The following is a 22,079-nucleotide window of genomic DNA, read 5'->3' on the forward strand; positions in this document are numbered from 1 at the left end:
ATAATAATAATAATAATACCTAGGATTTATATAGCGCTTTTCTAAGTACCCAAAGTCGCTTTACATGTTAAAAATGTGAATTTATCATCAATTTTTTTATTATTTAAATTGTCAGGAAAGAAGAGGAAGGAATTTAAAAGGTCAAAAGGTATATGTGCTTAAAAATCCTAAAATCATTTTTAAGGTTGTATTTTTTCCTCTAAAATTGTCTTTCTGAAAGTTATAAGAAGCAAAGTAAAAAAATGTATGAATTTATTTAAACAAGTGAAGACCAAGTCTTTAAAATATTTTCTTGGATTTTCAAATTCTATTTGAGTTTTGTCTCTCTTAGAATTAAAAATGTCGGGCAAAGCGAGACCAGCTTGCTAGTAAATAAATACAATTTAAAAAATAGAGGCAGCTCACTGGTAAGTGCTGCTATTTGAGCTATTTTTAGAACAGGCCGGCGGGCTACTCATCTGGTCCTTACGGGCCACCTGGTGCCCGCGGGCACCGCGTTGGTGACCCCTGGTCTATACAATATCTAACAATGACCATGTATCCAATCAATCCAATCCACTTTATTTGTATAGCACATTTAAACAACAAAAATGTTTCCAAAGTGTTGCACAACAATATTAAAAAATAAATCAATGTAAAAATAATATAAAAATACATATGATTAAAAAACAATTTTAAAGGGTAAAACCAATTAAAACAGTCAATAGAAATCAACATTTAAAAAAACACAGTACAACACTACAGTACAGCTACAAAAAATAAAAAAATAAATACAAATAAATAAATAAATAAATAAAATAAAATTATACACAGAAGAAAAAAAACCTCATAGCTATAGCACACATAAGCATGTGTGTAAGAGGGAAACATCAAACGCCAAAGAACACAAAAGACATTAAAGACATTAAAAGAGCAGAGCTGATGTAACCATCAACATACAGCTACACAATAAATAAATACAAAATACAATAAGATAATGGCCAGAGACGGGAGCAGACCCAACAAAGCAACCAAGAGAGCCGACTCCACCCTTCGGCCGCCCACTAACTCTCGGCCAGTCCGCATGTTTCATTTCATATTTGGCCACTTTCAATCAGCTGTTTCTGCGGGAGTTGAGCCTTTCATTTGTGGAGGAGCAGTTTAGCATATTTAGCTCTTTGAGGACCAAGATTTGATATTTTTCACTCACCGACGTGAGAACATTAGGAATATGGAATTTTTTATTTGTATTTATTTTTATAAAATTTTTATTTTAATTTTTTTTAATACACTGTAGCACTTTGAGGTTGTTTACTCCATGTAAAGTGCTTCTTACAAAAAAAATCTATTATTATTATTATTATTATTATATCACACGGCCAAAACATCGGGCTTACCTGCACAACTCGGGCTGTATTGACACCGTATGGTTCTGAAGTGAATGAATGAACTCAAATCGTGTTTGATTATGGTGCAGATTTACATCCAACTTGGAGAAAGCGAACCACCAAGTTTAATTAAATAATGGTATTTTAGTTTGAACACATAAGATTAGGCCGTTGAGCTTGATATTCGCAGGTGGATTGGATCACTTCTCGTAGGAAAAGAGGCTCTAATTGGGACTCCGGAATGCAAAAGTGATAGCCCTATCCTTGAGAAGAGACTACGTGTCTAGCTTAAAGCCAACATTTGAGTTATGACTTAAATGAGTTGTTTTCAAGACACTTTCACATGAACATCTCCTTACATGGTCAGGTTGTGTTCTTCTGAATTATCAATCAATCAATCAATGTTTACTTATATAGCCCAAAATCACGAGTGTCTCAAAGGGCTGCACAAGCCACAACCACATCCCACATCAGGACAAGAAACAACTCAACCCAATGGGAAGACAATGAGAAACTCTTAACACACACCCAGACGCAGCATGAAGGAATATAAGACTGTGGCCTCTCTAGGTTAGGAGTGTCTCTTTTTTTTTTTACTTAACCTCCTCCGGGTACTGCAGTCCTGAATAATGACACTCGCTGTGGAGCAACACCAAAAATAACCACAACGCTAAGACTAATATTGCGAACATGATGAGAAACGGCGAGAACAAGGCAGAGTGAGACTCTGTAAAACAAATCTGAAGGCATCTATGCCAGGGGTCTGCAACCTTTACCACTCAAAGAGCCATTTTGGAAAGTTTCACAAATTAAAGAAAACAATGGGAGCCACAAAAATTTTTTGAAAATTTAAAATGAAAAACACCGCATACAAAGCTTAAATTGCTTTGCGCTATGTTAACCAGGGGTCTCTGACACACGCACCGGCACACATCTTAATAAGGAAATTTAATGTTAGTGCGGCCCGCGACTTTTAATTGAATGGCGCTTGATAGCGTCTTTCTTGCCAACCCTCTCAATTCTCCGGGAGACTCCCAAATTTCAGGACGTGCTGGCACTGCTTTTAGCGCCCTCTACAGCCTGCCCAAACAGCGTACCTGTTTGGCCACATGTAGAATGCAGCTTTTGCTTGCTCACGTAAGTGACAGCAAGGCATACTTGTTCAACAGCCACACAGCTTACACTGACGGTAGTCGTACAAAAACAACTTTAACACTGTTACGTTACAAATATGCGCCACACTTTGAACCCACACCAAAAAAGAATGACAAACACATTTCTGGAGAACATCTGCACTGTAACACAACATAAACACAACACAACAAATACCCAGAATCCCATGCAGCCCTAACTCTTCCGCTCAACCGACGCACGGAGAGGGGGTGGGGGGGTTGATGTGTGGGGGGGTTTGGTGGTAGCGGAAGAGTTAGGGCTGCATGGGATTCTGGGTATTTGTTGTGTTGTGTTACGGTGCGGATGTTCTCCAGAAATGTTTTTGTCATTCTTTTTTGGTGTGGGTTCACAGTGTGGCGCATATTTGTAACGTAACAGTGTTAAAGTTAACTTTTTAACTTTAACTTATACGGCGACCGTCAGTGTAAGCTGTGTGGCTGTTGAACAAGTATGCCTTGCTGTCGCCTACGTGTGCAACTAAAAGCAACATATAATAAGTGGCCTGGCTGGCACACTGTTTGTAAATGCTATAGAGGACAATTAATGCAGTGCCATTAGGGCATGCCCTTGATTAAGTAATTAGAGTGAAAATAAGATAATATTTATCCTGGGAGATTTCTAGGAGAGGCAGTCTCCTGGGAAAATCGGGGGCGTCGTTGGAAAACCGGGAGTGTCGGCAAGTATGCAGCTGAGCCGCATCAAAGTGGTCAAAGAGCCGCATGCGGCTCCGGAGCCGCGGGTTGCCGACCCCTGATCTATGCAGATATCAAGAACATTATACACAACATTGTGGAGCGACCAATCAAGCGAGCACAATGCTAAGACTCCTTCATCATATTGAGAACACGCAGAGAACTAGGCAGAGGCGAGCCCAGTAGAACAAATCTGAAGGCCTGTATTTAACAACAACACTATAATGGAGGCCCACAACAGTGTGGAGTGGCCATTGACTCCTTCATCTAAAAAATGCTGGGAAACAGCAAAAAGTAGAGAGTGAAAAGACTTTGCAACACAACGCCAAATGTAGCTCCCAAGGAATATATCCCGCACTGGTCATAAGTGTACATACACTCGTAAAGAACATCCTGTCATGGCTGTCTTGAGTTTACAATCATTTCTACAACTCTTATTTTTTTGTGATGTAGTGATTGGAGCACATACTTGTTGCTCACAAAAAAACATTCATGAAGTTTGCTTCTTTTATGAATTTATTATGGCTCTACTGAAAATGTGAGGGTCAAAAGTATACATACAGCAATGTTAATATTTGCTTACATGTCCCTTGGCAAGTTTACCTGCAATAAGGCGCTTTTGGTAGCCATCCACAAGCTTCTGCTGGAATTTTTGACCATTCCACTTGACAAAATTGGTGCAAATGTGTCGGTTTTCTGACATGGACTTGTTTCTTCAGCATTGTCCACACGTTTAAGTCAGGATTGTTATGGGTTGGAGGAGGGAGTTGTGACGGCACAGTTCCACAAAGGGGCATTATTCAAAAGTATACATCCATCCATCCACTTTCAAACAAACAAACAAAAACTGAGCTGTTTGGCCACAATACCCAGCAATATGTTTGGAGGCCTTTAATTCCAGGAACACCATTCCTACCGTCAAGCATGGTGGTGGTAGTATTATGCTCTGGGCCTGTTTTGCTGCCAATGGACCTGCTGCTTTAAATGGGACAATGAAAAAGGAGGATTACCTCCAAATTCTTCAGGACAAGCTAAAATCCTCAGCCCGGAGGTTGGGTCTTGGGCGCAGTTGGGTGTTCCAACAGGACAATGACCCCCCAAACACACCTCAAAAGTGGTAAAGGAATGGCTAAATCAGGCTAGAGTTAAGATTTTAGAATGGCCTTCCCAAAAGTCCTGACTTAAACGTGTGGACAATGCTGAAGAAACAAGTCCATGTCAGAAAACCAACACATTTAGCTGAACTGCACCAATTTTGTCAAGAGGAGTGGTCAAAACGTTAGATTTAGAAAAAACACCTGATTTACTAAAGACTAAAACACGTGCAAACTTGATAGCACACGCAAAGCTGATCTACTAAACGTGTGCAAAGTGGATTGCGAATAAGGCGTGCAATCTATTTTGCTTCATTGATACGCATATACGCCATAATCTATAGTGATGTACAAAGTAAACTATAACCCGCTAGCCAAGAATGTACAGCAATTCTTCTCAACAAAAGAGGAGAAAGACCCAACCTCTGGTTGGGTCTTGGGCGCAGTTGGGTGTTCCAACAGGACAATGACCCCAAACACACCTCAAAAGTGGTAAAGGAATGGCTAAATCTGGCTAAAATGAAGGTTTTAGAATGGCCTTCCCAAAGTCCTGACTTAAATGTGTGGACAATGCTGAAGAAACAAGTCATATGTCCACTGATGTTTAAAAACTCTACACTCGAAATCTATTTTACGTTTCCCCAACGACTTTTATTGTGAAAGTTACTGACTGTTCAGTCCAAGATGGCGGACGACTGGCGTAAACACTCCACAATATATAATAAATACAAAGAGCATTATTGCCCCCTTGTGGAACTGTGCCGTCACAACTCCCTCCTCCAACCCATGACAGTCCTGACTTAAACGTGTGGACAATGCTGAAGAAACAAGTCCATGTCAGAAAAGCAACACATTTAGCTGAACTGCACCAATTTTGTCAAGAGGAGTGGTCAAAACGTTAGATTTAGAAAAAACATCTGATTTACTAAAGACTAAAACACGTGCAAACTTGATAGCACACGCAAAGCTGATCTACTAAACGTGTGCAAAGTGGATTGCGAATAAGGCGTGTAATCTATTTTGCTTCATTAATATGCATATACGCCATAATCTATAGTGATGTACAAAGTAAACTATAACCTGCTAGCCAAGAATGTACAACAATTCTTCTCAACAAAAGAGGAGAAAGACCCAACCATGGGCGCAGTTGGGTGTTCCAACAGGACAATGACCCCAAACACACCTCAAAAGTGGTAAAGGAATGGCTAAATCAGGCTAAAACGAAGGTTTTAGAATGGCCTTCCCAAAGTCCTGACTTAAACGTGTGGACAATGCTGAAGAAACAAGTCATATGTCCACTGATGTTTAAAAACTCTACACTCGAAATCTATTTTACGTTTCCCCAACGACTTTTATTGTGAAAGTTACTGACTGTTCAGTCCAAGATGGCGGACGACTGGCGTAAACACTCCACAATATATCATAAACACATAGAGCAATATTGCCCCTTTGTGGAACTGTGCCGTCACAACTCCCTCCTCCAACCCATAACAGTCCTGACTTAAACGTGTGGACAATGCTGAAGAAACAAGTCCATGTCAGAAAAGCAACACATTTAGCTGAACTGCACCAATTTTGTCAAGAGGAGTGGTCAAAACGTTAGATTCAGAAAAAACACCTGATTTACTAAAGACTAAAACACGTGCAAACTTGATAGCACACGCAAAGCTGATCTACTAAACGTGTGCAAAGTGGATTGCGAATAAGGCGTGTAATCTATTTTGCTTCGTTAATATGCATACACACCATAATCTATAGTGATGTAAAAAGTAAACTATAACCCGCTAGCCAAGAATGTACAACAATTCTTCTCAACAAAAGAGGAGAAAGACCCAACCTCTGGTTGGGTCTTGGGCGCAGTTGGGTGTTCCAACAGGACAATGACCCTAAACACACGTCAAAAGTGGTAAAGGAATGGCTAAATCTGGCTAAAATGAAGGTTTTAGAATGGCCTTCCCAAAGTCCTGACTTAAATGTGTGGACAATGCTGAAGAAACAAGTCATATGTCCACTGATGTTTAAAAACTCTACACTCGAAATCTATTTTACGTTTCCCCAACGACTTTTATTGTGAAAGTTACTGACTGTTCAGTCCAAGTTGGCGGACGACTGGCGTAAACACTCCACAATATATAATAAACACATAGAGCAATATTGCCCCTTTGTGGACCTGTGCCGTCACAACTCCCTCCTCCAACCCATGACAGTCCTGACTTAAACGTGTGGACAATGCTGAAGAAACAAGTCCATGTCAGAAAAGCAACACATTTAGCTGAACTGCACCAATTTTGTCAAGAGGAGTGGTCAAAACGTTAGATTTAGAAAAAACATCTGATTTACTAAAGACTAAAACACGTGCAAACTTGATAGCACACGCAAAGCTGATCTACTAAACGTGTGCAAAGTGGATTGCGAATAAGGCGTGCAATCTATTTTGCTTCATTAATATGCATATACGCCATAATCTATAGTGATGTACAATAACCTGCTAGCCAAGAATGTACAACAATTCTTCTCAACAAAAGAGGAGAAAGACCCAACCATGGGCGCAGTTGGGTGTTCCAACAGGACAATGACCCCAAACACACCTCAAAAGTGGTAAAGGAATGGCTAAATCAGGCTAGAATGAAGGTTTTAGAATGGCCTTCCCAAAGTCCTGACTTAAACGTGTGGACAATCATAGTCATATGTCCACTGATGTTTAAAAACTCTACACTCGAAATCTATTTTACGTTTCCCCAACGACTTTTATTGTGAAAGTTACTGACTGTTCAGTCCAAGATGGCGGACGACTGGCGTAAACACTCCACAATATATAATAAACACATAGAGCAATATTGCCCCCTTTTGGAACTGTGCCGTCACACCTCCCTCCTCCAACCCATGACAGTCCTGACTTAAACGTGTGGACAATGCTGAAGAAACAAGTCCATGTCAGAAAAGCAACACATTTAGCTGAACTGCACCAATTTTGTGGTCAAAAATTCCAGCAGAAGCTTGTGGATGGCTACCAAAAAGCGCCTTATTGCAGGTAAACTTGCCAAGGGACATGTAAGCAAATATTAACATTGCAGTATGTATACTTTTGACCACCACATTTTCAGTAGAGCCATAATAAATTCATAAAAGAAGCAAACTTCATGAATGTTTTTTGTGACCAACAAGTTGTAGAAATGATTGGAAACATACATGGAATTATTTGTAAAGTGGGTGATATTTTTGCATTGTTGCTGTTCTGTTAAATAAATGTCGAGGTTTACGGGCTCCAAAACCTCCTTGGCCCCGCATACTTAGCTTGCTCAGGTTTTGAGTGGCGGTGTGAAGGAACAACAGCCAAATGGCTTCTGCTTACCGAGAGATCCTTTGGGACACGGCCGGTCCACCGTCTCCCCTCTCAGGGTGGTGGGCCACTGGACGCCGCGCACCAGCTTGGTTTCGCAGGCGTGGGGGCCCTGCGAGGACTGGGGGGTCCAGCGGGTGATGGGCACGGTGGCCGTGATGGCTCGAAGGTCGGGGCTGGGGTGCTGGTGGTGGTGGTTGTTGTTGTTGACAGAGCTGACCGGGCGGAGCGTGGGGGCCACGGGGCGAGTTGTGGAGGGGCTGGTGCTGGAGGTGAAGGACCGAGCCGGGAGAGTGGTGGTCACTTGTGTGGTGGTCAGAGGACCTGAGGGGATGAGCATGCAATATTCAAATGTACAGTAGAATCAATCAATCAATGCTTACTTACATAACCCTAAATCACGATTGTCTCAAAGGGCCATTCATCAGCAGTGCGCTTTATAATTTGGTGCGCCTTATATATGAAAAAGATCGCATATCGACCATTGATCGGCAGTTTACCTTATAATCCGGTGCACCTTATATATGAAAACAGATCAAAAATAGACTATCGGTGGTGTGCCTTATAATCCGGTGCGCCTTATATATGAAAACAGATCAAAAATAGACTATCGGTGGTGTGCCTTATAATCCGGTGCACTTTATATATGAAAACAGATAAAAAATAGACCATTCATTGGCGGTGTGCCTTATAATCCGCTGCGCCTTATATATGAAAACAGATCAAAAATAGACCATTCATCGGCGGTGTGCCTTATAATCCGGTGCGTTTTATACATGAAAACAGATCAAAAATAGACCATTGATCGGTAGGGCGCCTTATAATTTGGTGCGCCTTACATATGAAAAAAGATCGAATATCGACCATTCATCAACAGTGTGCCTTATAATCCAGTGCACTTTATACATGAAAACAGATCAAAAATAGACCATTCATTGGCGGTGTGCCTTATAATCCGGTGCGCCTTATATATGAAAACAGATCAAAAATAGACCATTCATCGGCGGTGTGCCTTATCGGTGCGCCTTATATATGAAAACAGATCAAAAATAGACCATTCATCGGTGGTGTGTTTTATAATCCGGTGCACTTTATACATGAAAACAGATCAAAAATAGACCATTCATCGGCGGTGTGCCTTATAATCCGGTGCGCCTTATATATGAAAACAGATCAAAAATAGACCATTCATCGGCGGTGTGCCTTATAATCCGGTGCACTTTATACATGAAAACAGATCAAAAATAGACCATTTATCGGCGGTGTGCCTTATAATCCGGTGCGCCTTATATATGAAAACAGATCAAAAATATACCATTCATCGGCGGTGTGCTTTATAATCCGGTGCACTTTATACATGAAAACAGATTAAAAATAGACCATTCATCGGCGGTGTGCTTTATAATCCGGTGCACCTTATATATGAAAACAGATCAAAAATTGATCAAAAATAGACCGTTCATTGGCGGTGTGACTTATAATCCGGTGCACATTATATATAAAAACCGACAGAAAATAGACCTTCCATCGGCGGTGTGCCTTATAATCCGGTGCACTTTATACATGAAAACAGATCAAAAATAGACCATTAATCGGCAGTGCGCCTTATAATCCGGTGCGCCTTATATGTGAAAAAAGATACCAAAGACTATAACAATGGGAGCCATTACCTCCCTGCTTGGCACTCAGCATCAAGGGTTGGAATTGGGGGTTAAATCACCAAAAATGATTCCCGGGCGCGGCCACCGCTGCTGCCCACTGCTCCCCTCACCCCCCAGGGGGTGAACAAGGGTGATGGGTCAAATGCAGAGGACAAATTTCACCACACCTAGTGTGTGTGTGACAATCATTGGTACTTAACTACACACCGTAGGAGGATACAATAGCTCACAATGTAAACACATTCCACTGTAATGATACCAAGTACAAGAGCGTATCTAGTCAATACTACCATGATTATTACATCGATATTCTTTATCGTCACAAATTTTTTTTTCCTTTCAGTTCAGTCTTCCCGTGTGAGGAATGCGTCCCAGTCAGGTGAGGCGTGACGGACAGATGGAAGACAACGTGGTGACGTCTGCCTGGGGTTGAACAGAGAATACGGAGAGTTGCTGGTGAAAAGTGAGGCCACCACTAATTGGGGTTAGGAATACTTTTCGGAGGCCTTCAAAGCGTCGTCCCCGGAGAGCGCAGGCGAGGGGGAGGAGACGGCGAGGAGAGGAAGGCTTCATCATCATCACAAGTCAGGCGGGAGTAAATAATTGATCAAATGTACGCTCGCCATCGCCAACAACAAGACCTAATGTGAAGATAAAAGGCCGCGCATCACAACTGCAAAAAAACAGCGAGTGATCAAACGCGGCCGCTCATCGCCACATCTGCCTTCTCCGGGCGCAAACCGGAGAAGGCCCCCTTCATGTGGCGCCGGCGCCCGCCGAAACCGTCCTTCTTCCTATCCTGATGGACTGCCAAGACGCCGCGTCCCCGCCCACTTTATCACTTTTTCATTATCCACTACGCCGAGCACTGGCAGCTGCAGATTTGCATGCCAGCAGATGTCTGCTAAAAAGCTGGGCGAGGATATATACTGTACGTGTACAGTACAGTCAATACAGTCACGGTCAAAAGTGTACATACACTTGTGAAGAACATGATGTCATGGCTGTCTTGGGTTTACCATTTCTTCCTCGTGGTGAATAATGGCGACAGTTTATGAGATGCAAATCAAGCGTAAGCCAATGTGATTGTTATTGTTTTTTTTTTAATTAATGGGAGTGATAAGTGATAATAATAATAATACATATTTGTGGGGAGGAGTGGCCGGCAGACCAACAGCGAGGCAGGGCACGGCGGGGCCGACTCCAAGATGGCGGCGAGGAGGCGTGGCCGGAAAAAGGAGCCGAAAAGCGACACGACGAGACTGAGTTTTATTGAAAAATAAACCAAGTCAAAACTGCTTGCAGTCATGTCTGTGCTTGGTGGTCCACGGAACCCGGACGACAGCGAGAGTCTGTCACAATATTGTTTCTGTGATTGTATTTTATTTTGTTTGTTGTTGTTTCATGTTTTTAATCACTATTATAAATGTTATTATACTGTTGTTGCTTTAATTAATATTTTTTGGCAGCTCCGTTGCTTGAATTTTACCACTAAAAACAGTGGTATGGTTTCTCCATTCCATACTATTTATTCCATTTTTTTATATGCTGTAAAAAACCCCCCACTGATTTTACTGTAAAATTCTGGTGACTGAGGAGACAGTTTTTAAAGTGAAATAAAAATAAAAAAAATGTTGCAGCTAGTGTAAACAAATATATTGTAATGCATTAAGTATGTATATTCATATATTACTCATTGTTAAAAAAATTATATGAATTTTAACTATTAAATGGGTATTTCTTCCTTGTGGTGAATAATGGCGACAGTTTATGAGATGCAAATCAAATGTAAACCACTGTGATTGTTATTTTTTTTTAATTAATGGGAGTGATAAGTGATAATAATAATGATACATATGGTTTCTGTTATTGTAACTAATTTTGTTTGTTGTTGTTTCATGTTTTTAATCACTATTATGGATGTTATTACACTGTTGTTGCTTTAATTAATATTTTTTTGGCAGCTCCGTTGCTTGAATGTTACCACTAAAAACAGTGGTATGGTTTCTTCATTCCATACTATTTATTCCATGTTTTTATATGCTGTAAAAAAACACTGCTTTTACTGTAAAATTCTGGTGACTGAGCTGACAGTTTTTAAAGTGAAATTTAAATATATTTTTTTTGCAGCTTATGTAAAAAAATATATTGTTAATGTATTAAGTATGTATATTCATATATTACACATTGTTAAAAGCGGCCTTCTGGGGGCAACCATAATTGCCATGTGGCCCTTTAATGAAAACCAGTATGACACTATTGTTCTAAAATATCCATCCATTATATGAATTTGAACTATTAAATGAACTTAAATGATGGCTATTTCTTCCTTGTGGTAAATAATGGCGACAGTTTATGAGATGCAAATCAAATGTAAACCACTGTGATTGTTATTGGGTTTTTTTAATTAATGGGAGTGATAAGTGATAATAATAATGATACATATTGTTTCTGTTATTGTAATTAATTTAGTTTGAAAACCAGTTTGACACGCTTGTACTAAAATATCCATCCATTATATGAATTTTAACTATTAAATGGGTATTTCTTCCTTGTGGTGAATAATGGCGACAGTTTATGAGATGCAAATCAAATGTAAACCACTGTGATTGTTATTGTTTTTTTTTTATTAATGGGCGTGATAAGTGGTAATAATAATGATACATATGGTTTCTGTTAGTGTAATTAATTTTGTTTGTTGTTGTTTCATGTTTTTAATCACTATTATGGATGTTATTATACTGTTATTGCTTTAATTAATATTTTTTGGCAGCTCCGTTGCTTGAATTTTACCACTAAAAACAGTGGTATGGTTTCTCCATTCCATACTATTTATTCCATGTTTTTATATGCTGTAAAAAAAAACACTGCTTTTACTGTAAAATTCTGATGACTGAGCTGACAGTTTTTAAAGTGAAATTTAATTTTTTTTTTTTTTTGCAGCTTATGTAAAAAAATATATTGTTAATTTATTAAGTATGTATATTCATATATTATTCATTGTTAAAAGCGGCCCTCTGAGGGCAACCATAACTGCCATGTGGCCCTCAATGAAAACCAGTTTGACACGTTTGAATTTTACCACTAAAAATAGTGGTATTGTTTCTCCATTCCATACTATTTACTCCATTTTTGTATATGCTGTAAAAAAACACTGCTTTTACTGTAAAATTCAGTTTTAAGGTGATTTTTTTTATTTTTTTTGCAGCTAGTGTAAAAAAATATATTGCTAATGTATATTAACTATTAAATGACTATTTCTTCCTTGTGGTGAATAATGGCGACCGTTTATGAGATGCAAATCAAGTGCAAGCCACTGTGATTGCTACGTGATAATAATAATGATACATATGGTTTCTGTTATTGTCATTAATTGTGTTGGTCGTTTCATGTTTTTAATCACTATTATGGATGTTATTATAATGTTGTTGCTTTAATGAACATTTTTCACATTATAATTGCATGTCATGTGAATTGTGCATTGTTTTCTTTTATCGGACCGACTAACATTCGGTGAAAATAAAATGAATGGTGAATACAATAAAAAAAGAAGCGGGGATGTACAGCACTCAATAAAAGCGTGAGCATTTACATTTAAACTGACAACTGTGGGCTACGTTCCATTTATAATATTTGCTGTCACAGTCGAGCGCGTCCCTTTTATATGGAGTGTCAACTTTTACTAGTCCGCCATCGCTTCTAGGCTGCTTTTACGACCCAGGTTTATTTAGCTAATTTATACTTTATCACAGTCTGACAAACGTCTCCCAAGACGACGTTCCTACCCGTGGTGAGGTCCGGCGGTCCGAACTCCAGCGGGTAGCGCAGCACGTTGTAGTTGTTCCACACGTAGAGCTGGTTGTCCCGGGGGTTGTAGTCCACCGAGGAGATGTACTGGTACGGGTTGGGGAAGGCGATGTTGACGGCCTCCTCGCGGCCGTGGTTGGTGTTGTAGGCGTACATCAGCAGGTCTCCGCCCGCCTCGCTGTCGTCGTCCTGGTAGACCGAGCGCACGGCGTAGAGCACGCCGCACGCCATGAAGGCGTTGGACGCCAGCCGCTTGTCGAAGCTCGTCTCCCAGGTGCCCTCGAAGCGCAGCGTGTACGGATTTACCTAAATGTAAACAAAAGGATGTGCCAGACAGAAAGAATACATTGCAAGTTGAAAATTGAAGCACTGAAAGCTACAAAAGCTCATGGGGAGAATGCCAAGAGTGCGCAAAGCAGTAATCAAAAAATTAAAAAACAAAAAACAAAAAATCGAACAATTCCTGGATGATCAACACAAAAAAAAAAATTATAATTTTTTTTTTTTTTTTAGACATCTCGTGCGCACGACAAACTATCTCGTGCGCACGAGATACATGTCTAAAGAAAAAATATATTTTTTTATACATTTTAATTTTTTTAATTTTTTAATAACTTTATAAAAAAATTCTCGTGTGCACGAGAAAGTTTCTCGTGCGCACGAGATACATGTCTAAAAAAAATAAATATATATATACAAAACAAATAATTTCCCCCATGTCCCTTTAGGGGCTTCGTAGCATTCAAAATCAGGAGCATTATTGATTAAATATTTTGTAATAAAATACTAATGTTTGCCCATAAATGCTAACATGAAGGTGTATCTGGTGTGTTTAATGTAGCGTGAAAGTGTGTGCGTAGGCATAATGTCATGTGGGAATGAGACAAATAAGGCGAGTCAGCAAAAAAACGAACAATTCCTTGGTGATTAACACATAAAAAAAAAAAAATTATACATTTTTTTTTTTAGACATGTAAATATATATATATATTTTTTTTATAACTTCATAAAAAGTTTCTCGAGCGCACGAGATACATGTCTAAAAAAAAAAAAAAAAAAATTTTTTTTTTGTATAACTTTATAAAAAGTTTCTCGTGCGCACGAGATACGTCTAAAAAAATAAATAAAAATATATATATATATATTTTTTTATAACTATAAAAAGTTTCTCGTGTGCACGAGAAAGTTTCTCGTGCGCACGAGATACATGTCTAAAAAAAATAAAAAAATAAAAATATATATATATTTTTTTATAACTTTATAAAAAGTTTCTCGTGTGCACGAGAAAGTTTCTCGAGCGCATGAGATACATGTCTAAAAAAAAAATAAAAAATTTTTAAATTTTTTTTTGTATAACTTTACAAAAAGTTTCTCGTGTGCACGAGAAAGTTTCTCGTGGGCACGAGATACATGTCTAAAAAAATTAAAAAAAATAAAAATATATATATATTTTTTTATAACTTTATAAAAAGTTTCTCGTGTGCACGAGAAAGTTTCTCGTGTGCACGAGATACATGTCTTAAAAATAAAAAAAAAAAAAAAAAAATATATATTTTTTTATAACTTTATAAAAAGTTTCTTGTGTGCACGAGAAAGTTTCTCGTGCGCACGAGATACATGTCTAAAAAAAAATAAATAAATTTTTTTTATTTTTTTTTGTATAACTTTACAAAAAGTTTCTCGTGTGCACGAGAAAGTTTCTCGTGGGCACGAGATACATGTCTAAAAAAAATAAAAAAAATAAAATATATATATATTTTTTTATAACTTTATAAAAGTTTCTCGTGTGCACGAGAAAGTTTCTCGTGCGCACGAGATACATCTCTAAAATATATATATATATATATATATATATATATATATATATATATATATATATATATATATATATATATATATATATATTTTCATAACTTTATAAAAAGTTTCTCGTGTGCACGAGAAAGTTTCTTGAGCGCACGAGATACATGTCTAAAAAAAAATATATATATATATATATTTTTTTTATAACTATAAAAAGTTTCTCGTGTGCACGAGAAAGTTTCTCGAGCGCACGAGATACATGTCTAAAGAAAAAAAAAAAATTTTTTTTTTTTATAACTTTATAAAACGTTTCTCGTGTGCATGAGAAAGTTTCTCGTGTGCACGAGATACATGTCTAAAAAAAAAAAAAAAAAAATTTTTTTTTTTTTTATAACTTTATAAAACGTTTCTTGTGTGCATGAGAAAGTTTCTCGTGTGCACGAGATACATGTCTAAAAAAAACAAAAAAAAAACAATATATATATATTTTTTTATAACTTTATAAAAAGTTTCTCGTGTGCACGAGAAAGTTTCTCGAGCGCACGAGATACATGTCTAAAAAAAATAAAATAAAAAAAAAAATATATTTTTTTATAACTTTATGAAAAGTTTCTCGTGTGCACGAGAAAGTTTCTCGTGCGCATGAGATACATGTCTAAAAAAAAAAAAAAAATTTTTTTTTTTTGTATAACTTTATAAAAAGTTTCTCATGTGCACGAGAAAGTTTCTCTTGCGCACGAGATACATGTCTAAAAAAAAAAAAAAAAATTTTTTTTTTTTTTTATAACTTTATAAAAAGTTTCTCGTGGGCACGAGAAAGTTTCTCGTGTGCACGAGATACATGTCTAAAATATATATATATATATATATATATATACATATTTTTTTATAACTTTATAAAAAGTTTCTCGTGTGCACGAGAAAGTTTCTCGTGCGCACGAGATACATGTCTAAAAAAAAAAAAAAAAAATTTTTTTATAACTATAAAAAGTTTCTCGTGTGCACGAGAAAGTTTCTCGTGCGCACGAGATACATGTCTAATATATATATATATATATATATATATATATATATATATATATATATTTATAACTTTATAAAAAGTTTCTCGTGTGCACGAGAAAGTTTCTCGTGCGCACGAGATACATGTCTTAAAAAAAAAAAAAAAAAAAAAAAAATATTTTTTTTTATAACTTTATAAAAAGTTTCTTGTGTGCACGAGAAAGTTTCTCGTGCGCACGAGATACATGTCTAAAAAAAAAATTAAAAAATTAAAAATATTTTTTTTTTATAACTTTATAAAAAGTTTCTCATGTGCACGAGAAAGTTTCTCTTGCGCACGAGATACATGTCTAAAAAAATAAAATAATAATAATAAAAAAAATGTTTCCCCCCCATGTCCATTTAGGGTCTCCGTCGCATTCAAAATCAGGAGCATTATTGATTCAATATTTTGTTTTGCCCATAAATGCTAACATGAAGGTGTATCTGGTGTGTTTAATGTAGCGTGAAAGTGTGTGCGTAGGCATGATGTCATGTGGGAATGAGACAAATAAGGCGAGTCAGCAAAAAAACGAACAATTCCTGCGCACGAGATACATGTCTAAAAAAAAATATATATATATATATATATATATTTTTGTATAACTTTATAAAAAGTTTCTCGTGTGCACGAGAAAGTTTCTCGTGCGCACGAGATACATGTCTAAAAAAAAAAAAAAAAAAAAATATATATATTTTTTTATAACTATAAAAAGTTTCTCGTGTGCACGAGAAAGTTTCTTGAGCGCACGAGATACATGTCTAAAAAAAATATATATATATATATATTTTTTTTATAACTATAAAAAGTTTCTCGTGTGCACGAGAAAGTTTCTCGAGCGCACGAGATACATGTCTAAAGAAAAAAAAAAAATTTTTTTTTTTTTTATAACTTTATAAAACGTTTCTCGTGTGCATGAGAAAGTTTCTCGTGTGCACGAGACACATGTCTAAAAAAAAAAAAAAAAAAAATTTTTTTTTTTTTATAACTTTATAAAACGTTTCTTGTGTGCATGAGAAAGTTTCTCGTGTGCACGAGATACATGTCTAAAAAAAACAAAAAAAAAAACAATATATATATATTTTTTTATAACTTTATAAAAAGTTTCTCGTGTGCACGAGAAAGTTTCTCGAGCGCACGAGATACATGTCTAAAAAAAAAAAAAAAAAATTTTTTTTTTTTGTATAACTTTATAAAAAGTTTCTCGTGCGCACGAGATACATGTCTAAAAAAAATAAAATAAAAAAAAAATATATATATTTTTTTATAACTTTATGAAAAGTTTCTCGTGTGCACGAGAAAGTTTCTCGTGCGCATGAGATACATGTCTAAAAAAAAAAAAAAAAAATTTTTTTTTTTTTGTATAACTTTATAAAAAGTTTCTCGTGTGCACGAGAAAGTTTCTCGAGGGCACGAGATACATGTCTAAAAAAAAAAAAAAAAATTTTTTTTTTTTTTATAACTTTATAAAAAGTTTCTCGTGTGCACGAGATACATGTCTAAAATATATATATATATATATATATATATATATATATATACATATATTTTTATAACTTTATAAAAAGTTTCTCGTGTGCACGAGAAAGTTTCTCGTGTGCACGAGATACATGTCTAAAAAAAAAAAAAAAAAAATTTTTTTTATAACTATAAAAAGTTTCTCGTGTGCATGAGAAAGTTTCTCGTGCGCACGAGATACATATCTAAAAAAAATAATAAATAATAATAAAAAAAATGTTTCCCCCCCATGTCCATTTAGGGGCTCCGTCGCATTCAAAATCAGGAGCATTATTGATTCAATATTTTGTTTTGCCCATAAATGCTAACATGAAGGTGTATCTGGTGTGTTTAATGTAGCGTGAAAGTGTGTGCGTAGGCATAATGTCATGTGGGAATGAGACAAATAAGGCGAGTCAGCAAAAAAACAAACAATTCCTGGATGATCAACACAATGTCTTACAAATGTGCTGCTGTGTCATTAAAAATGTACTACTTTTAAGGTGGAAAAAAAACAAACAAAAGAACAAACTAAGCAGGAAGTTGCGTGCTGAAATAAAAATGGATTTAGAATAACAAGATGCATTCTGGGCAAGACAAAATAACATTTCCCTGCCATGTGATTGCCGTGTAATCACACCGGAGACCTTTAACCCCCCTTCCTGTTATTCAAACCAGATTCCAACCTAATCCGGGTTTAATCCCCACCTGGCTGACCACCAGCCGCCCGTTGTTGGACTCGGTGGCGTAGATCACCCACAGGCCGTTCTCGTCCACCGCCAGGTCGATGTCGGACTTGCCGCCCCAGCGATACGGCGAGGTGTCGTGGTAGTTGGCGTTGGAGACGATGGCCTCGCCGCTCTTGATGCGCGTGCGCAGGTCGTACTTGACGATGTTGCGCGTGCGCTCCTTGTTGTAGAACACGGCGCCGTCGTACACCACGAAGCCCGTGCCGTCCACTCGGTTTGGCAACCTGCGGGGCAGATGGTGTGACTTAGTGGTGGTCAAAACTTGACATACACTTGTAAAGAACATCATGTCATGGCTGTCTGGAGTTAACAATCATTTCTACAACTTGTTGGTCACAAAAAAACATTCATGAAGTTTGCTTCTTTTATGAATTTAGTAGTTCAGCTAAATGTGTTGCTTTTCCTGCCATGGACTTGTTTCTTCAGCATTGTCCACACATTTAAGTCAGGACTGTTATGGGTTGGAGGAGGGAGGTGTGACGGCACAGTTCCAAAAGGGGGCAATATTGCTCCATGTATTTATTATATATTGTGGAGTGTTTACGCCAGTCGTCCGCCATCTTGGACTGAACAGTCAGCAACTTTCACAATAAAAATCGTTGGGGAAACGTAAAATAGATTTCGAGTGTAGAGTTTTTAAACATCAGTGGATAAATGACTTTTTTTTCTTCAGCATTGTCCACACGTTTAAGTCAGGACTTTGGGAAGGCCATTCTAAAACCTTCACTCTAGCCTGATTTAGCCATCCCTTTCCCACTTTTGACGTGTGTTTGGGGGTCATTGTCCTGTTGGAACACCCAACTGCGCCCAAGACCCAACCTCCGGGCTGATGATTTTAGCTTGTCCTGAAGAACTTGGAGGTAATCCTCCATTTACTCTCTGTAAATCACTAGTTCCATTGGCAGCAAAACAGGCCCAGAGCATAATACTACCACCACCATGCTTGACGGTTGGCATGGTGTTCCTGGGATTAAAGGCCTCACCTTTTCTCCTCCAAACATATTGCTGGGTATTGTGGCCAAACAGCTCCATTTTTGTTTCATCTGACATCACATGGACAAAGATAAGACCTTCTGGAGGAAAGTTCTATGGTCAAACTCAAGAAACTCAAGACAGCCATGACATTATGTTCGTTAACGTTTGACCAGGACTGTACTCTCCTACAAGTGTGGCGGGAGAACGGGGCAACTAAATCGATCCAGCGGCTGTTTGATGCGTACTTGTAGGTGGTGGTGACTCGGCTCTGTTTGAAGTCCTCCCAGGAGGCGTACTCAAACAGCATGTCGGTGCGGTAGGGGGTCCAGGGCATGACGTAGAAGCGGTCCCCGGACTGAAGCGGGTCCTTGCACCACGCCCCCGCCTGGTGCTCCGCCTCCTGCAAAGAGCTGGGCGCCTGCACTCGGAGCAGCGTCCCCGGACACACAAAGACTGTGGAACACAGAGAAAAAGGTTGGAAAGCAGAAGAAGAGAGGACGTGAAGTCAAGGTTGTGGTCAGTTGGAACACTAGGATGGAGAGGGCCAGGAAGTGAGACGGATTACAGAGAGAACTAGATGAGGCAATTCCTGAAGGAATTGCGTGTGAATGCTCCAATGCTGAAGTTGAACTGAAATCCTGGAATTTTTTTTTTCGAATTGTTGAAGTAGAGCACACAATTCCCAAACAGGCTGAATATTTTGAAGTTGGAACAGTTGGAATCAGATGAAAAATGTGGGAGTTGTGGAACTTTGAAGAATGTCCCATTGATTTCAATGGGAATTTCCCCAAAATTTGGGAATTTCGGGAGAAGCGGGAATTTAAAAAAAAAAAGGTAAACAACTTCAATGAGTCGAAATGGTTGGTGTTGGAATTTTTCAAATCAGTCGAGAAATGTTGAAGTAGTAACATGTTGAATTGACGAATGGTGTTACGGAATTCCTGGAATTTCTGGAATTTTTGTAGTTCAAAAAACAACTTTGTTTTTTGTCCTGATTAAGAGGAATGTTTTGACGGTGGAACGGTTGAAATTCGTTGAAAAATGTGTGAGGAGTAGTCGCTAGAAAAAAGGGTGAACGTAGGGTTTGGGAATTTCAGAAAAAATTGGGAATTTCGGGAAAAGCGGGAATTTTTTTGAAAATGTTAAACAAAAATTGAATAGCCTGAATGAGTTGGAATGGTTGGTGTTCGAATTTTTGGAATTACAATTTGGTAAATGGTATTAGGGAATTTTCGGGAAAGTCAGGAATTTGAACTTGGAAAAAGGGTAGTTTGAATTTCCAGAATGGTGGAATGTGTTGAAGGTGGAATGGTTTGAATGTGGGGATGGTGGAAGTTGGAAAAAATGGCCAATTTGTTTTGAATGGGGAAAATGCAAAAAAAAAAAAAGAACATTTTGGGAAATCCGGGAATTTTTTTTTAGAATTGTTGCAGTAAAAAAAAAATTGGGAATTTTGGGAAAAGCGGGAATTTTTTTTAAATGGTAAAAAAAAACCTTGAATGGTCTGAACGAGTTGAAATGGTTGGTGTTGGAATTTTTGGTATTACTATTTGGTAAATGGTATTAGGGAATTTCGGGAAAGTCAGGAAAGGGTAGTTTGAATTTCCAGAATGGTTGAATGTGTTGAAGGTGGAATGGTTTGAAGAATGTGGGAATGGTGGAAGTTTGAAAAAATGGCCAATTCATTTTGAATGGGGAAAATGCAAAAAAAAAATAATAATTTTGGGAAATCCGGGATTTTTTTTTAGAATTGTTGCAGTAAAACACACAATTCCTGAACAAGCTGAATATTTTGAAGTTGGAACAGTTGGAATCAGATGAAAAATGTGGAAATTGTGGAACTTTGAAGAATGTCCCATTGATTTCAATGGGAATTTCCCCAAAATTTGGGAATTTCGGGAGAAGCGGGAATTTAAAAAAAAAGGTAAACAACTTGAATGAGTCGAAATGGTTGGTGTTGGAATTTTTCAAATCGGTCGAGAAATGTTGAAGTAGTAACATGTTGAATTGAGGAATGGTATTACGGAATTCCTGGAATTTCTGGAATTTTTCCAGTTCAAAAAACAACATAGTTTTTTGTCCTGATTAAGAGGAATGTTTTGACGGTGGAACGGTTGAAATTCGTTGAAAAATGTGTAAGGAGTAGTCGCTAGAAAAAAGGGTGAACGTAGGGTTTGGGAATTTCAGAAAAAATTGGGAATTTCGGGAAAAGCGGGAATTTTTTTGAAAATGGTAAAAAAAAATTGAATAGCCTGAATGAGTTGGAATGGTTGGTGTTGGAATTTTTGGAATTACTATTTGGTAAATGGTATTAGGGAATTTCGGGAAAGTCAGGAATTTTTTTGAACTTGGAAAATGGGTAGTTTGAATTTCCAGAATGGTGGAATGTGTTGAAGGTGGAATGGTTTGAAGAATGTGGGGATGGTGGAAGTTGGAAAAAATGGCCAATTCGTTTTGAATGGGGAAAATGCAAAAAAAAACCAAAAAACATTTTGGGAAATCCGGGAATTTTTTTTTGAATTGTTGCAGAAAAGCACACAATTCCTGAACAGGCTGAATATTTTGAAGTTGGAACAGTTGGAATCAGATGAAAAATGTGGGAGTTGTGGAACTTTGAAGAATGTCCCATTGATTTCAATGGGAATTTCCCCAAAATTTGGGAATTTCGGGAGAAGCGGGAATTTAAAAAAAAAAAGGTAAACAACTTGAATGAGTCGAAATGGTTGGTGTTGGAATTTTTCAAATCGGTCGAGAAATGTTGAAGTAGTAACATGTTGAATTGAGGAATGGTATTACGGAATTCCTGGAATTTTTCCAGTTCAAAAAACAACATCGTTTTTTGTCCTGATTAAGAGGAATGTTTTGACGGTGGAACGGTT

The 22,079-nt window shown here is 37.6% G+C and overlaps 2 protein-coding genes across 2 annotated transcripts in view; one reads left to right on the forward strand and one right to left on the reverse strand.

Annotated features, from left to right (window-relative positions):
- Nucleotides 1-22,079, forward strand: part of LOC133651771 (adhesion G protein-coupled receptor L1-like) — a 1,026,396-nt gene that overhangs the window by 113,103 nt on the left and 891,214 nt on the right. The gene's annotated exons all lie outside the window — the stretch shown is intronic.
- Nucleotides 1-22,079, reverse strand: part of LOC133651774 (adhesion G protein-coupled receptor L1-like) — a 309,731-nt gene that overhangs the window by 9,994 nt on the left and 277,658 nt on the right. Inside the window, exons 7-10 of the mRNA XM_062049891.1 lie at nucleotides 19,446-19,653; nucleotides 18,185-18,449; nucleotides 13,113-13,440; nucleotides 7,679-7,990 (exon numbers count right to left, since the gene is read on the reverse strand). Coding sequence (XP_061905875.1) covers nucleotides 7,679-7,990; nucleotides 13,113-13,440; nucleotides 18,185-18,449; nucleotides 19,446-19,653 — 1,113 coding nt within the window. The remainder of the gene's footprint in view (nucleotides 1-7,678; nucleotides 7,991-13,112; nucleotides 13,441-18,184; nucleotides 18,450-19,445; nucleotides 19,654-22,079) is intronic.

This window comes from Entelurus aequoreus, linkage group LG06 (genome assembly GCF_033978785.1).
Source record: "Entelurus aequoreus isolate RoL-2023_Sb linkage group LG06, RoL_Eaeq_v1.1, whole genome shotgun sequence".
In the NCBI taxonomy this organism is placed as follows: domain Eukaryota; kingdom Metazoa; phylum Chordata; class Actinopteri; order Syngnathiformes; family Syngnathidae; genus Entelurus; species Entelurus aequoreus.